We start from the raw sequence: 16,161 nt of genomic DNA, 5'->3' as shown, positions 1-16,161 counted from the left end.
TCTATTTGACCATGCAGGCTCACCCGGCTCACCCATGGAGATCTCCATCACCAAGGCATCCTCTGCCCTCACCATCCACTGGGCAGAGGGCGACAGCGGGGCGGCGCCCATCAGCGGCTACGTGATCGAGTCCCGTCCCTCAGGTGACGCTCGGACCGCTCCATCATTTAGTCGTCGACGCCCGCCGAGCTAATCAACTCAGCCGCAAGCTTGTAATGAGCTGATCTATCAGAGGCGTGATCATCAGTGGCAAATGATTTAATGGCGGCGGTAAACGGTCGACTATTACCACTGGAATTGTAAACTGACTCAACATCATTACGTTTCGGGCTCCAGCGCCGCTCACAATAATTGAGAAAATATTTACAATCTAACGAGAACGGTCGATCCATTCATTTCCGTGAATTGACTTTTTGTCGTTGTTGTTGACACGGCATCCTCTTTTGTGTGCGCTTAGACGAGGGCGCGTGGGACTCGTTCATCCGACTGCTGTCTCCCAGCACCAGGTCCGTGTCGATCCCGCTGGAGCGCCTGCGACCCGGTATCAGCTACGAGTTCCGGGTCATCGCCGTCAACCGCTTTGGCTTCGGACAGCCCAGCACGCCCTCCGCAGCGCTCGCTGGTAAGCGCGTTCAAAAACGCTAAGCTAGCAAATAAGCCTCGTCGTGTTGAAGACTACCTTTTGCGTCTCCAGCCTTGTCCGAGCGTCCGTTCTACGAGGAGTGGTGGTTCCTGCTTGTCATGGCGCTGGTGGGCCTCATCCTTATTCTCATCCTGGTCTTCACTCTGCTGCTGCATGGCCACAGCAACAAGTACAAGGCCTGTGGCACAGGTAACAACAAATTCAAGTTAAAAAAAAATAAAAAAGATTCCAGATACAGAGACAAATCTAAGAAAGCCACAAAAAAAAAACTGGCTGAGTAACTGCATGTATCGCCAAAAATTCTTAAGTTAGATCACCTGTAAGTCAAAGTACTATTATTTGTACTGAAACATCTGCAGTTTGGAAAGTTTAGCCCTTCAGTCATGACACTGTGACACGCATTGTGCGAACTCATAACAGGCACGACATTGGAGCTGAAATGCATTCATTTAAAAAAAATAATAATAATTGCTTGTATTCCTGCAAAATGTAGACTCCACTTAAAAAGTAGCATTGCCTGGAGCAGCCTGAGACGTGCACCGGAGAGCAAAACAAGGTCATCTTTGTTCCTCCTCCTGCAGTCTTCAAGGACGAATACTGCCCTCAAGCATCTCACTCTAAAAAAGCCCCACAAAAAAAACAAATATTCTTTGTGAGCTATTCTGAAAAAGGCTTGGGGCTGGTAATAGGAATAGTTTTTTTAATTAAGGCTTAAACTATTCCAGCTACTGTACCATATTTGCTTTCTAATAAAAAGTAATCCAGGCAAGTCTACTTGAGGGTGAATCCAAGACGTTATACACTACGTTCTTATCGCTGCATAATAAAGTGCCCGGAGTTCAACGTTTATCATCATAGCTCCCCTCTCACCATTTCGGGACTATTTGCAAATGTGACATTTAGGATTTGGATGATGGTTTGTGGAATCAGTTCTCCATTGAAGCAGCTTTTTAAACCAATTAAAAAGTGGTGCTGCTGTTTTAATATTGTCATTATTGGTCTCTAGCAAGATAATTTTTTTATGATAATATATGAACCTTCCTTTAAATGTGATACCAACATGAATTACATGAAGAAGAAAAAAGCATTACCTGAATAAATTACATTATGAGGGGGGGGAAAGTTTTCATCTGTCGCCCTCTTGTGGTCATTCAGGAAAGCACATGTCTTCGGTGGAGGAATCTGTCACCCTGGACAACGGCGGTTTCACCACATTGGAGCTCAACAGCAGAGCGCTCACCAACACCAAGAACACTTTTCTGAAAAAGAACGGGACCAGGTGCCATGTTTAAATCAGTCTCGCACACACAAACACGTACACTTTCCTTGAGGCACTATGCTAAGCTTCTCATTTTCATGGGTTCCGCTTCCAGGTCACCACCCAGACCAAGTCCAGGCGGTCTTCACTATTCGGACGAGGACATCTGCAACAACTACAACGGAGCGGTTCTGACGGAGAGCACCACGCTCACAGAGAAACCCACCGAAGTCTCCGAGTCAGAGGTAGCGTGGCCACTCGCTTGAAATGTGAAACGGCGTCACGCCGTCCCACCGTCACGTCTTCACCGGCTGTCTTTTTCCGTGTCGCGTCCAGCTGACGGACAGCGACTACGAGGACGAGCAGCCCAAGCATTCCTTCGTCAACCACTACATGAGCGACCCCACCTACTACAACTCGTGGAAGCGGCAACCCAAAGGCCTGAAAGCGCTGGGCTCGCCGTTCAGCTACGAGGAGTGCGCCGCCGCCGCCGACTCGGAGCCGTATTACCAGACGGTGGTCACACAGCACAGCGCGGGCGGCGTCTACACGCCGACGGGTCAGCCGGCGCTCGCCCACGCCAACCCCAACACCAACCCGCCCGGCTCCCGCACGCCCGTGACGGGATTCTCCTCCTTTGTGTGAGCGGGCTTGTGGGGAACTTACTCTTTGAACTGGAGAGCGAGCGGACGGCTTTAGCGTAGGGGAGACTTGAGCTTACTGACCCTTGAAAAAAAAAAAAAAAAACTGCCGCAGCTCTTCTCCCTGTTGGCTCTCCAACTCTTTCATGCTTGAGTGTCACTGTGCTCCCACAACACACACTGTTAGCATCCCCACATACATTCCCACTTCTACACGGACACTGCAGAGACTCTCGGAGAAGAGAACCTGAGCCGGTAGAACGTGGAAAAATCAGCACAAAAAAAAAAAGGAAAGAAAAGAAACTTGTCATCTGTCTTTACACACATATGCGAGCACTCCAAGAATACGCACGTGGACCAACCCGTGTGAAGTCTTTTGGGGATAAGAAGGCGGCACTGGACATGACGTGGACTTCCTGTGCGCAAATATGAAGATGACAGCTTTAAAACACACAAAAAGGTGATAATCACTATTAGATGATGTGTGTGTGTGTGTGCGTGCGTGCGTGTATGTGGACTCTTCCCCCAGCACTACAAATTGAGTGTGATTTGTGTTCTCAGAGTATATAAAAGTGTGTTTGTTTGTTTTTTCTCTTTGATTTTATTCTCCCAACGTTTGACGCTTGTACTAAGCCGAAGCCCCTTCGCATTCTCTTTTTACGTTTTGAGTTTGAGTGTGTACGTTGAACGCATGCGCACAAAGAGAATCGTCGTCAATGGCAGCGGGGCGCATTGTGTGTTTATATTTTTAAGAATGAATTTTGTACATGGAAAAGAAATTAAAAGTGGCCGAGCTTTTACCCTGACAGAGCAAGTTGACATATACACACACACTCACACACTTTGTACTCATGTATTATTTAAAGTTTCCAGCCAGCAGCCTCCAGCACTCTGTCACACGTTTTAACGCCTATATGGTGTGTGAATAAATGGTCATTGTTAAACTGTGTGGCTGTGGCCCTTTTTTATTTATTTAAAAATATTTTTTTGCTCAGCAAGTGCAGAAATAAAACCCAGTCATTGCAGCACACATTGCACATAAGACATTTGGGCTCACAATTTGTACATTTTGGTAAAACCGTGATTTCTTTTTGGCAGCTGGCATGAATATTTGGAATACGTTGAAAGTGGAACGATGAGAATTGGTCAGAAAAATGTAGTAGTGGCACGTCAAAAAGAAAATGTATAGTTTTTGATAACGTGTGTGAAGGCCACTAGTCTTCACACAATGCGAGAAAGTAGAAAACGCAGCAGTGGTGCAGTTGCAGAAAGTATCCTGGCCACACGAGGGCGCTGTGGTTAGTTGCATGTCCTTGAGAAAACCGGAAATAATAAGCGTCGACTCGGCGAATTTTCCTCTAACGTCGTCATGGCTGTTTTGTATTTGTTCATCAAAAACACATTCATTCTCAAATTATTTCAATGTCGTCTTTACAACGTGCAGCATTTCTACACCGGGGCGACTGTTGAGCCAAGCGGCTGACTGTGCTCTTCAATTCGATGTGGTGAGTTTGTGTCGCTTCGTTCCTTTGTATGTGAATACTGCATTATCTTAATTATCCAAGCACCTCTCAATCTATTTTTAAACCCATGTTTGGAGCTAGTATTTTTTCAGTCCCTGGTATTCTCATTATTATGGGTTTATTAGTGTCCATCGATCTGCTGTATGTGTGTGTGTATGTAAATGAAAGAGGCGGTGCAATAACTCCTGGAGTGAGGGGCACGGTGATCTGGGGGGGGGGGGCTTTAAACAAAAGGTCCTACTATGCATAAAAATGTAATACACAAATTTGATGGGCTGCTGCGTTTGCTCACAAATGCAATAAGCATGGAAACATATGTGCAGGGCTTGACAGAGACACACATTTTCATTTTAACATGTATGAACTTGTGTTTTTTAGAATCCTGACCTCAATCTGACCCCCACAAACAAGAGTGGGAGTTGTATCAATTGAGAAACTTCAAAAAGTGGTCTTATCAATAAAGATGGGTGAAGTGACTCTCAGTATGGATGAGTTAATCAGCAAGGTCCTCCTTCCAGAACCACAACTAATCATTTTGGCCCTGCCTCCGCCTTTCCTGCCAACGCCCGATGAGCCAAACATCGTTTGGCCAAAGTGGCTCGCCGCTTTCGAACGCTACCTGGAGGCTCTCGATAACGAAAAGCTGACTGACACCAGTAAATGTATGCTTCTACATAACTGTCTAGGTCAAGAAGGTCAGCGACTCTTTGCAACGCTTGTCTCGCGGGAACAGTCGTATCCGGCGGCCGTCTCAGCCCTGACCGCCTACTTCGGCGCCGGTCGCGCAACTCGGGCGCGTTTACTCGAATTCCACCAAAGGGCTCAGATGATCGGTGAGAGCACGGATGAGTTTGTGACGGCGTTGGAGTCGCTGCTGGCCCCCGACGACTGCACGGACAACCAACTGATCCTCAATCGGCTGATCGAGAAAACGAATCTGCCGCGGCTCGGAGAGCGGTTGCGCTCGCAAAGGGAAACGCTCACACTCGCCACCGCCCTGCGCATCGCCAAAGAGGTGGAGTCCCAAGTCTTGAACGGACCTGACGTCAAGCCTCTCGTGCAACCACGCAAAAGAGGAAGACCTCGGCGTATGGAGAGAGTTGCGATTGAAACCCAAAGTTTGAGACGTAGCGTCAACCGGAGTGGCGATGAAAACCTACAGCATGATGAGGACCATGGCGACGAGAAAAATAATGGGAGCGCCTCTTTTTCACCCTTCAAACTGGAGGAAACCTCGGACGAGCCCAATACGGACGGCAACCAAAAAGTCCGTAAAACGTTCACCTGCGCCGTCTGCACGGACAGACACTTTGTCACCGCAAACAAGCTGGCTCGACACATGAGGACGCACACCCAGGAGAAACCCTTCCGCTGTCCCGTCTGCGCCACCGTCTTCAGCCAGTCCTACCACCTGACGCGGCACATGCGGGTCCAGCACAACGCCGCCCAGCACGTGTGCTCCACGTGCTGCGACAGTTTTGAGACGGTGGCCGAGCTCAAGAACCACAAGAGGAAGCACGCGGCGCACTTCCTGCTGTGTCCCTACTGTTCAGAGAGGTCACCCGACGACGAGGCGTTTTTACGCCACATCGCGTATCACGAGGCGATACCGAGGGAGCCAGTCCAAACCGCTATGAAGGAAACCCAAATCAATATGCAGAAAATCCAAAGCAATATGGAGGAAATCCAAAGCAATATGGAGAACATCAAGGCCGATATGGGGGAAAGCCAAACGGAGTCCTTGCCGGACACCGGCGGCGCAAACGAAAGGAAGGAATCGGACATCCGTGTCGTGACGGTGGATTTTAGCGGCGCCGGCGTCCCTTGCAAGAAAAGCCACGTGTGCCCCGTGTGCAACCTGACCTTACCCTACGCCGAGAAGCTCAACCGCCACATGCGCACGCACACCAAAGAGAAACCCTTCCGCTGCACCGTGTGCTCGCTGCTCTTCAGCCAGTCGTGCCACCGCGACCGCCACATGAGGAAACAGCACGGCTTGCGGCAGTACGGCTGCCGCAAGTGCGGCAAGATGTTGGCCAGCTGGGCCAAGCTCAAGCAGCACCGCAAGATGCACTCGGCCAAGCAGCTGACGTGCCCCGCCTGCGACAAAAGCTTCATGGAGAAAGCCCACTTGGAGAGCCACCTCAGGTTGCACGCCGAGATCCCGCGCAGCCCGCACTCGCTCATCTGCCCAGAGTGCGGCAAAGTGTTCGGGCGGAGGTTCCACCTGAAGAGACACGTGATGGTGCACTGCCGGGCCGCCGGCAACGGCCGTTACACCTGCGGCGAGTGTCACAAGACCTACCCCTCGGCGGAGGACCTGAAAAAGCACCTGATCAATCACGCCAAGGAAAAGAGCGGCACGTGCCTGCGCTGCGAGCGGAACTTTGGCAGCCGCGAGGAGCTGGAAGCGCATTTGGAGGCGCATAACGCTTCTTACCTGTGCAGCGTCTGCGGCAAGAAGTTCAAGGTGGAGGCGGCGCTGAGAAAGCACGAGGAGAAGCACAAAAGCCCGGGCTTCCACTGCGCCCTGTGCAGCAAGAACTTTGACGGCCCGGCCGAGTACAAGCGCCACGCCGACATGCACGACCGGCGCGAGATCAAATGTCCGCACTGCGAGCGCGTCTTCCTCAAGCGCACCACCTTCAAGTATCACCTCCAGACGCACACCCAGGAGAGACCCTATCAGTGCGCCTACTGCATGGACACCTTTGTGGACAACGAGGAGCTGGAGCGCCATTGCCTGAAGCACCGCAAGTTCCGCAAAGAGCGCCCGTACAACTGCACGCGCTGCGCCGCCGCCTTCGCCGCGCTGGCCGAGCTGACGGCGCACATGGAGGGCCACAAGGGGGAGGCGCCGCTCAGCTGCGACATCTGCGGCCGCACCTTCCTCAACGCCAGCAAGTTGGAGAAGCACCTGAGCATCCACACGGGCGCCCGGCCCCACCTGTGCCCTCACTGCGGCAACGGCTTCCCCACGGCCGCCAACCTCAAGCAGCACATCTACTCGCACACGGGCGAGAAACCCTTCGCCTGCGCCGAGTGCGGCAAGGCCTTCCGCTCGGCCAGCGGGCTGCAGCTGCACCGACGGCGCCACGCGGACGCGCCGCCCAGCTTCCAGTGCTCCGACTGCGGCAGGACGTACGGCCGCATGACGGAGCTGAGAATGCACCAGCGCTACCACACGGGCGACAGGCCCTACACCTGCGTCAGCTGCAACAAAACCTTCGTCAGCAAGTACAAGCTGACGGTGCACGCTCGCATACACACGGGCGAGCGGCCCTACTCGTGCCCCCACTGCAAGCAGACCTTCAGGCAGTCGGGGGACCGCAACAGACACATCAATAAGTTCCACCCAAAAGACTCTCAGCTGCTTTCTCCCGCCGGCTGGTTATAGCCCCGTGCCCGTCGTCTCCTCCATACGCCAAAGTGTGCTGTTAAGGGATGAGGACATTTGCAAAATGGATGATGACCGTGACTGCTGACGACTTGCAAACTCCCAAGTTTGGAGACCTGCGCTTCCTATAATGTGGTATTCACAACATTTATTTATTTTCTCTCTCTCTCTTTCTCTTTCTCTCTCTCTGTCCTTACTTTGGAATAAGAGGTACCCTGTGTTCTTTATTCTTCTTTGTCTAATCTATGTACTGAATTTTGTTTACATAGTGCCCCATAGTGTTAAGAATCCAACATAAATGAAATGCCTTGTTTCGAACTGCTTTCAAGTGAAACACAGCAGGACTGTCGGAAAAATATGCACTTAGGTTTTGGTCAATAGTGACAAGTTATTACTGTAAAAAAAATATATATTATATATGTATTTGAGAGCAACGTATGTCATAGGAAGGTGTATGTCATCAGGGAAAGTGAGTTTTTGATTAAAATAAAGCAAACACTTCATCAGTTGAAAGACTTATTACGATCAGTATTTGGTACATTTAAGTCTACTTAAAAAAAAAAAAAAAGTAAAACAAAAGTACCATTGCATCCCTCATACCAACTAAAGGAAACAGGTGTTTTTTTTTATCATGTCAGGAGTGTTTGAGGAGTTTTGTAAAATACAAAACAAATGGACCGCGTTTATATTATGTGCAGGTGGTGCAAAACTGCATTGTTGCATTGAGACTTGTGAAAATAAACTCGGTTGTCTTAACTTTTGTCAAGGTCCAAGTCAGCCACGATTGATAATGAAAAGTTGAAGTTGTTGTTTCATTCGTTTTTATTTTTAAATTGTTTTAGATTTTCAAGAAAAACAAGTGGAGGCCTTTACATTTGTATTACTTAATACATTTGTAAAAACTGATGAAGATAGGCTCCTTCTTTAATGCTTTTTGAGATTATTGCACTTTGCCTCAAATCCTGTAGAGGGCAGCACAAACTTTGGCTGTGATCACACGCACCATGATTATACTCAAAAGAAGAAATTGTCTCATCTTGTTTTTCACTGCCCGGTGTGCTAAACTAGCTTAGTAACAATTGTTTATTTGAGCGACACGTTGTAATTTTCTCTTCACAAAAGTTATTTTAATCGCGCGTACAAATTAGCAGGATTATGATAAATTATCTGCCGTGATAAATCAACGACGACAGCGAACTAAAAAAAGACCACTTGCCGAGAAAATATTAGCTAATGTTAGCTTGTTGTCAAAGGTAACTTTCGGTATGTAACTGCACTATAAATTGTCACTGGGGGTATGCAAAAGCAAATAGTGGAATTATCCATCCACGATGGCTGGGTTAGGTTTTACCCGTGCCAGAAAACAGGACTTTTTTAGCATAGAGGCGTTTGAGCCATCGCCTTCTCAAACAAGCAGCACATCCAGCGGACAAGAGGCCAGACAGTTCTATGAAAACCTTATAGATGATCAAGTGACTTTCATCAGACCATCTGGACAACATCATGGAAATACGAAGACGAATCGGGGTTCCAGCAAAAGGAGGACTGAAACACAAGCCCTTGGGACGGAAAGAAGAAGGATTGGAGGAGCGGAAGGCAACCGAACAAGAGAGACGACAAGCGGACATGTCAACTCTGAGATGTCCACGGAGCTCCAGGGTCTCAGACTGCTTCGTTTTGCCCAAGATGGAGACCTCGCTGGATTGAAAGACTCTCTTTCGAAGGGGGTGGACATCAACTTCCAGGTAGGCTACGCTGTGACCAGTTAAGTTTGGGTTTCCAAACTTCGAGCCCATTTCTCCTTTCAAAAATAACAAATAGAAACACTCACTAAAACTATTTATTGGTCTTTCAGGATAACTTTTTCTGGACTGGCGTGATGTGTGCAAGCTGGTCAGGACAAAGAGCTGCGGTGAGGCTGCTGTTGGAGGAAGGCGCCGCCTGGGTGGGCGTTGTCGACACTCGGGGTCGGGATGCCAAAGATCTCGCCTTGGAGGGTATGTAAACATCCAGCTCATGTTGATGATCTGACTGTGTGTACTGATTTCATGACATATCACCTGGTTTCTCCTCAGCGGGCCACAGTGGCGTGTTGGAGGAGCTGGAGAACTATGGGATGAGTCCACCTCAACAAACTCCTACCAGGTTTGTTAGCCTTTCTTCTTGATGTGCAAAAATTGTCCCAAGCACGTGAAACATTGATACCAAGGTTTATACATTTGTCTAATTCATTTTTTAATGGATGTCGTCTTTTGTCTACCCCCAGCTCGGCCCATCCTCGGTGGTGCAAAGCATGCGGTGTGGAGTATACAAGCGGCCTGTCATCTCATCTGTCCTCCACGCTGCATCAGTTCAATATGAAACGCTCTCCGCCAGCTCCGTACTACTGTCTCCCACCTTCCGCCAACAGTTACAAGATGATGCTCAGTTGTGGCTGGCGGCCCGGCTGGGGCCTGGGTCCGGACGGACGAGGACCCAAGCGACCCGTGGCCACAGTCCTGAAGCGGGACCAGAAAGGCCTCGGCTACGGGGCCATAACGAGAGCCAGAGTGACTCACTTCAAAGCGGGGGATCGGGAAGCAGTGAAACCACAGCGTCCAGAGGAAGAGAGACGGGGCCGGAAGGGGAAGACGAAAGAACAGATCTGGAGAAAAGAACAACAAGAGAAGGCCTGGGAAAGAGATTTCCGTGCCTCTTTCTATCTTTGACGCTTAGCATGTTGTTTCACACTTGCAATACATTACAGTAATTTTACTTCAGTGCAAATGTCATTTTGGTAATACAGTCAAATGGTTACAAACCAATGCTAATGTGGTTTTGCGAAACAATACATGCAACTGTTATCTGTGATGTTAACAGATAAAGAAGCTCTGGGCCGATGAACGTTTTATGGTAATATGAGTTAAAAAAAAGCCAGTTTAATTGCTGTCATTAATGCACAATAAACTATTTTTATTTGTATACTAAATTAAAACAACGAAATACTACGCAAATAAGAAAGTTAATTTTTGTTTTAAAAAAGTAATCGTAGCGTTAGGTCACGTTACGTGCGCCATGTTTGCAGTTCCTTCCTTGGCCGCGGTGATAAATGGCGTGGCGTGAAATGATCGTCAAAAATGTCTTCGGTGTAAGATGCCCAATTATAGTTTAGTACTATAAAACGCTTGAACAAGAAGACATCTAGTCCTATACCAGCCAGCATTTCCTTCGCGAAATAACAGGTAAATGTTGATATAGCTTCATTGTCGCCGGGGTCTACTCTGCTTGAATATGTTAGCAAACGTCCTCTCATTGTTTACTTCTCGTTCCAATGGGCTTATCTAAGAATAATAATTACTCAAACTAAACGACGACGAATTGTGAGGTGAGGCGTAAGCTCCTCTGCGAAGAAGAGCTATCGGCGCTCGTCGTCGTACAGCAACATTAGCACGCTAATAAATCAACCTTTTACTTAGCACCGTCGTACTTATGGTGTTATATGTCAAGTTGCTCCCATGTTATCTTGCTGCTCCGTCTCGAGTTACGACTGTTACTGTAAGGGGAGTTAAGCTGTTTTGTGTTTCGCGACTGCAGATTCGTCATATCGACTTGGAACTTCCCTGATTCCAAAACTGTTCAAATTCTCAATAAAAACGCTGAACGAAACGTCTCGTTTGCATTTCCGACTGGCTGTAAAAAAATACCAAACACTTAAAAAATATATAGAAAAGTCATCAACGGGATTTAAACCCGTGACCCAAGGAAAAAGTTGTTTACTTGGCCGTGCCTTAAATCTAGCTTGAGCGGGTCCATTAAACCATTTAGTGTACATGCCTTCCACGAATTGTCAGCGCGGCTCTAGTGTAGTGGTTAATATTCATGACTCTCACCCCGGCGGCCTGAGTTCAAGTCCCGGTGGGATCTAATACTTTTATAATGGAAATATTTGCAAGACAGGCCAGAGACTTGTTGTTCATCAGCATTAACGCTGCTACACTCGTGACATGGTTTTTCATTTTGGATGCGTTTGCAGTCACCGGGTAATTTAGACATATTGAACATTATTAGTCATGATTGCTGTGTGCCACGATAGCACAATAGATAAGGCTCTAATAAGTAAGTTATTCTTATTTCTTTGCGTATCGGGTTCAAATCCCGTTGATGATGTTGTTTTTTTTAGTGTCTTCCCCCCGCCAACACACACTGATCCTTTCTTTTTTTTAATAAATCAAATAATCAAAAATCATGGTCAAAGCCCACTTTCTGATTGGCTGTTTGATTTGTGACGTCACTCGGACACTCTATTAGGTACACCGCCATTTTCAGGTGTACCTAATCACAGGCCACTTTATTAGGGAAAAGTCATGGTCAGAGCTTAAATGAAAGTGAAAAGTGCCACACCCAAACAACCCCCCACTTTCTGATTGGCTGTTTGATCTGTGACGTCACAAGGACACTCCATTAGGTACATCGCCATTTTCAGGTGTACCTAATCACAGGCCACTTCATTAGGGAAAAATCATGGTCAAAGCTTAAATGAAAGTGAAAAGTGCCACACCCAAACAACCCCCCACTTTCTGATTGGCTGGTTGATCTGTGACGTCACACGGACACAGGTGTACCTAATCACTTCATTAGGGAAAAAGTTTAAGTGAAAGTGAAAAGTGCCACACCCGCCCTCACCCCCACTTTCTGATTGGCTGGTTGATCTGTGACGTCACTCGGACACTCCATTAGGTACACCGCCATTTTCAGGTGTACCTAATCACAGGCCACTTTATTAGGGAAAAGTCATGGTCAGAGCTTAAATGAAAGTGAAAAGTGCCACACCCAAACAACCCCCCACTTTCTGATTGGCTGTTTGATCTGTGACGTCACTCGGACACTCCATTAGGTACACCGCCATTTTCAGGTGTACCTAATCACAGGCCACTTTATTAGGGAAAAATCATGGTCAAAGCTTAAATGAAAGTGAAAAGTGCCACACCCAAACAACCCCCCACTTTCTGATTGGCTGGTTGATCTGTGACGTCACACGGACACAGGTGTACCTAATCACTTCATTAGGGAAAAAGTTTAAGTGAAAGTGAAAAGTGCCACACCCGCCCTCACCCCCACTTTCTGATTGGCTGGTTGATCTGTGACGTCACTCGGACACTCCATTAGGTACACCGCCATTTTCAGGTGTACCTAATCACAGGCCACTTTATTAGGGAAAAATCATGGTCAAAGCTTAAATGAAAGTGAAAAGTGCCACACCCAAACAACCCCCCACTTTCTGATTGGCTGGTTGATCTGTGACGTCACACGGACACAGGTGTACCTAATCACTTCATTAGGGAAAAAGCTTAAATGAAAGTGAAAAGTGCCACACCCAAACAACCCCCCACTTTCTGATTGGCTGTTTGATCTGTGACGTCACTCGGACACTCCATTAGGTACACCGCCATTTTCAGGTGTACCTAATCACAGGCCACTTTATTAGGGAAAAATCATGGTCAAAGCTTAAATGAAAGTGAAAAGTGCCACACCCAAACAACCCCCCACTTTCTGATTGGCTGGTTGATCTGTGACGTCACACGGACACAGGTGTACCTAATCACTTCATTAGGGAAAAAGTTTAAGTGAAAGTGAAAAGTGCCACACCCGCCCTCACCCCCACTTTCTGATTGGCTGGTTGATCTGTGACGTCACTCGGACACTCCATTAGGTACACCGCCATTTTCAGGTGTACCTAATCACAGGCCACTTTATTAGGGAAAAATCATGGTCAAAGCTTAAATGAAAGTGAAAAGTGCCACACCCAAACAACCCCCCACTTTCTGATTGGCTGTTTGATCTGTGACGTCACAAGGACACTCCATTAGGTACATCGCCATTTTCAGGTGTACCTAATCACAGGCCACTTCATTAGGGAAAAATCATGGTCAAAGCTTAAATGAAAGTGAAAAGTGCCACACCCAAACAACCCCCCACTTTCTGATTGGCTGTTTGATCTGTGACGTCACTCGGACACTCCATTAGGTACACCGTCATCTTCAGGTGTTCCTAATAACAGGCCACTTTATTAGGGAAAAATCATGGTCAAAGTTTAAATGAAAGTGAAAAGTGCCACACCCAAACAACCCCCCACTTTCTGATTGGCTGTTTGATCTGTGACGTCACTCGGACACTCCATTAGGTACACCGTCATTTTCAGGTGTTCCTAATAACAGGCCACTTTATTAGGGAAAAATCATGGTCAAAGTTTAAATGAAAGTGAAAAGTGCCACACCCAAACAACCCCCCACTTTCTGATTGGCTGTTGATCTGTGACGTCACTCGGACACTCTATTAGGTACACCGCCATTTTCAGGTGTACCTAATTACAGGCCACTTTATTAGGGAAAAATCATGGTCAAAGCTTAAATGAAAGTGAAACGAGCCAACACTATCGCATGACAGCTGAGGCAATGGTCACAAGTAAATAACAAATGAATTGTCCATGATATGTCCCCATCAATAATCGTTTCACCTCTACAGAACTCAACCAGACTTTGGATGGAGTCAGCATCCCGTTGTTTTTATGGTGTCGTCACAAGTGACCGCACCTTGACACATCAGTCGGACCACCGTCAGCAGAACAATGGTCAAGTACTTTACTAGCAAAAGTGACATCGGCGACACGTGGGAGCATGTGGTGTCTGCGTTCTGGCAGCGCTATCCCAACCCCTTCAGGTAACATCCTTGACATTGTTGTCCTCAATCACATTTGAACGTTACTGTGGTTGTCCAGCACGCACGTTCTCACGGAGGATGTCGTGTACCGCGAGGTGACCACGGACCACCGGCTCCTGTCCAGACGTCTGCTCACCAAGACCAACCGGCTGCCGCGCTGGGCCGAGCGCTTCTTCCCCGCTGGCATGTCGCGCTCCGTGTACATTGTAGAAGACTCCATCGTGGACCCGGTCAGTCGGAGTCTGACAACGTACACTTGGAACCTCAACCACACCACTCTCATGGTGAGAAGGCCGATCCATGAAGGTGATTTTTGGTCACCATGGCAACTCTACAAATGGTCCAAAAAAGCTGTCATCAGGCAATTTGATTATTATGTTTCATGAAAAGCTTTGTTGGACTCGTCTTTTCTTTGCTTTCCCGTTAGTCGGTGGAGGAGCGATGTGTTTTCCGAGACTCGGAAGAGCTGCCGGGCGTCACCCAACTGAAACGAGAGGCATGGATCTCCTCCAGCATTTACGGCTTCTCTCGACCCATCCAGGTTTCCGAATATCTTTTTATCTCGTTCATACGGCAAACTTTAAATTGTTTACCCACATTCAACTGCTTTGTGCAAGAAAGTACGTTTTTTGCCGCAGGGTGTAACAATTCAAAACAGGAAGTTATGCTCTTCATATCTCTCCTGCATGTAAACGAGTTTCTTTCTTTTTCCTCCTTGTCCTCACTCAGGAGTTTGGATTGGCCCGCTTCAAAAGCAACCAAACGAAAGCTATGAAAGGGCTGGAATACGCACTGTCAAATCTGCAAGGTTGGTCCACACACACAGCGTCTAAGAAACATTAGTGGAGGAGAAGCTCCTTGTGCATCTAATCAGAATCACTTCTTGATGGGACCAAAAGCGCATACTTTTGGCAAAATAAGCATTGTCTATGGTGCCAATGCGTTATCGCTGTTGTGTGATTCTGCCCCACCGCCACCTTCAGACGTTAGCCTCAGCCTGGTGAGTATACAATTGACGTGTAGAGGCTTACCGTGAACTGTAGCAGAAGGAGTTGAGTCAGTGGTCAGGTCACAGTAGATTGGTCTCAAAGCCACATTCAAGTCACAGCCAGTGTTTTTTGGTTTTGCGCAGACGCAGGAGAGACGCCCCAGCGGTTGCTCAGGAGTCCAGTGAAGGAAGCTAAAGGAGCCACCAAGAGCCTGGCCTCTTCCACCACGCAGAACCCTCGGCAGTACGTCTGACGGAAGGAGACAGGCATCCTCCACTTTGGAAAGTCTCAGGGTCTTAGCCCGGAAGCACATTTCACGGCTGCAATCATCGTTTCAATCCGTATGATAAGCTACTACTTTTGATCAAGATTGCTCGTCATTCCTATTTTGTGATCTTTAAAAACATATCAGACTTTTTTTTTGGCATGATGACACAGACATGTGTCAACGACAACAATCAACCTGCACGCAACATTGTTTACTTACGCCTAAATAGTCACAGGTTCAAAGACACACCTTGATGCGTCATGTCAAATGGAATAAAACCAGAAGTTTGTGTGTGCGTGTAAAAGCAAAAACACGGAATGGGTGTGCAAGGCTACAATCTTGTTTGTACAGCAAAAAGGAAATGTCCGAAATGACACACAATTTAATCGCCACGCCTGCTAATGTGAAACATATCGATGACTGCAAAGGTCGGCTTAAAGACAAATTGTTGCTCATTAGGGACCTGTTTTGCGAGAATTCTGTCAATTTGAGAATTTAATTTTTGTCTTTCCTTTGACATCAAGCTCTCGTAAAACTGGGATATTTTTTTTCCTCTGCTGGGGCTGAAATAGTTTTGAAATGATTCCATTGTTGAAAAATGTGTTCTAAATGTATTTTAATTTGCTGTGATGTACTGTAAAAATTCTTTGAATAAACTTTTTTTTTTTTTGACAAAAATTGAGGGGAGGTATTATACAGGTTGTTGAGTAAATAAATAAATAAATCACTGCTCTGTAGCATATTTC

The 16,161-nt window shown here is 47.3% G+C and overlaps 4 protein-coding genes across 8 annotated transcripts in view; all 4 read left to right on the top strand.

The window, feature by feature from the left end:
- sdk1b (sidekick cell adhesion molecule 1b) overlaps window positions 1-3,550 on the top strand; it is a 138,160-nt gene extending 134,610 nt beyond the window's left edge. For 4 of the 5 annotated variants that reach the window (XM_085911585.1, XM_085911584.1, XM_085911583.1 and 1 more), the window contains 6 exons: window positions 18-143; window positions 458-622; window positions 695-832; window positions 1,799-1,922; window positions 2,017-2,146; window positions 2,238-3,550. In XM_085911585.1, coding sequence (XP_085767711.1) covers window positions 18-143; window positions 458-622; window positions 695-832; window positions 1,799-1,922; window positions 2,017-2,146; window positions 2,238-2,546 — 992 coding nt within the window. In that variant the 3' untranslated portion in view covers window positions 2,547-3,550. Of the gene's footprint in view, window positions 1-17; window positions 144-457; window positions 623-694; window positions 833-1,798; window positions 1,923-2,016; window positions 2,147-2,237 lie in introns of those variants that run through there. The other variant, XM_085911586.1, reaches the window with a different exon arrangement.
- A 298-nt stretch (window positions 3,551-3,848) lies between these two features.
- On the top strand, window positions 3,849-8,218 carry LOC147057163 (uncharacterized). Its single transcript, XM_085911119.1, has 2 exons — window positions 3,849-4,047; window positions 4,444-8,218. The coding sequence occupies exon 2, from the start codon at window positions 4,529-4,531 to the stop codon at window positions 7,460-7,462; it is 2,934 nt and encodes a 977-aa protein (XP_085767245.1). The 5' UTR covers window positions 3,849-4,047; window positions 4,444-4,528; the 3' UTR covers window positions 7,463-8,218.
- A 220-nt stretch (window positions 8,219-8,438) lies between these two features.
- On the top strand, window positions 8,439-10,216 carry gpank1 (G patch domain and ankyrin repeats 1). Its single transcript, XM_085911120.1, has 4 exons — window positions 8,439-9,207; window positions 9,318-9,459; window positions 9,538-9,607; window positions 9,729-10,216. Exons 1-4 carry the CDS (start codon window positions 8,794-8,796, stop codon window positions 10,168-10,170), a joined length of 1,068 nt encoding a protein of 355 aa, XP_085767246.1. The 5' UTR covers window positions 8,439-8,793; the 3' UTR covers window positions 10,171-10,216.
- Window positions 10,217-10,494: 278 nt separating this feature from the next.
- On the top strand, window positions 10,495-16,144 carry prelid1b (PRELI domain containing 1b). The gene is made up of 6 exons (XM_085911122.1): window positions 10,495-10,683; window positions 13,964-14,158; window positions 14,217-14,442; window positions 14,586-14,699; window positions 14,888-14,966; window positions 15,291-16,144. The coding sequence occupies exons 2-6, from the start codon at window positions 14,067-14,069 to the stop codon at window positions 15,398-15,400; spliced, it is 621 nt and encodes a 206-aa protein (XP_085767248.1). The 5' UTR covers window positions 10,495-10,683; window positions 13,964-14,066; the 3' UTR covers window positions 15,401-16,144.
- Window positions 16,145-16,161: the final 17 nt, after the last annotated feature.

Source organism: Syngnathus leptorhynchus, chromosome 5 (genome assembly GCF_054491065.1).
Source record: "Syngnathus leptorhynchus isolate UIUO chromosome 5, UIUO_Slep, whole genome shotgun sequence".
NCBI classification, from domain to species: Eukaryota; Metazoa; Chordata; class Actinopteri; order Syngnathiformes; family Syngnathidae; genus Syngnathus; species Syngnathus leptorhynchus.
Note: the sequence above shows the minus strand (reverse complement) of the source record. Positions and strands in the feature narration are given on the sequence as shown.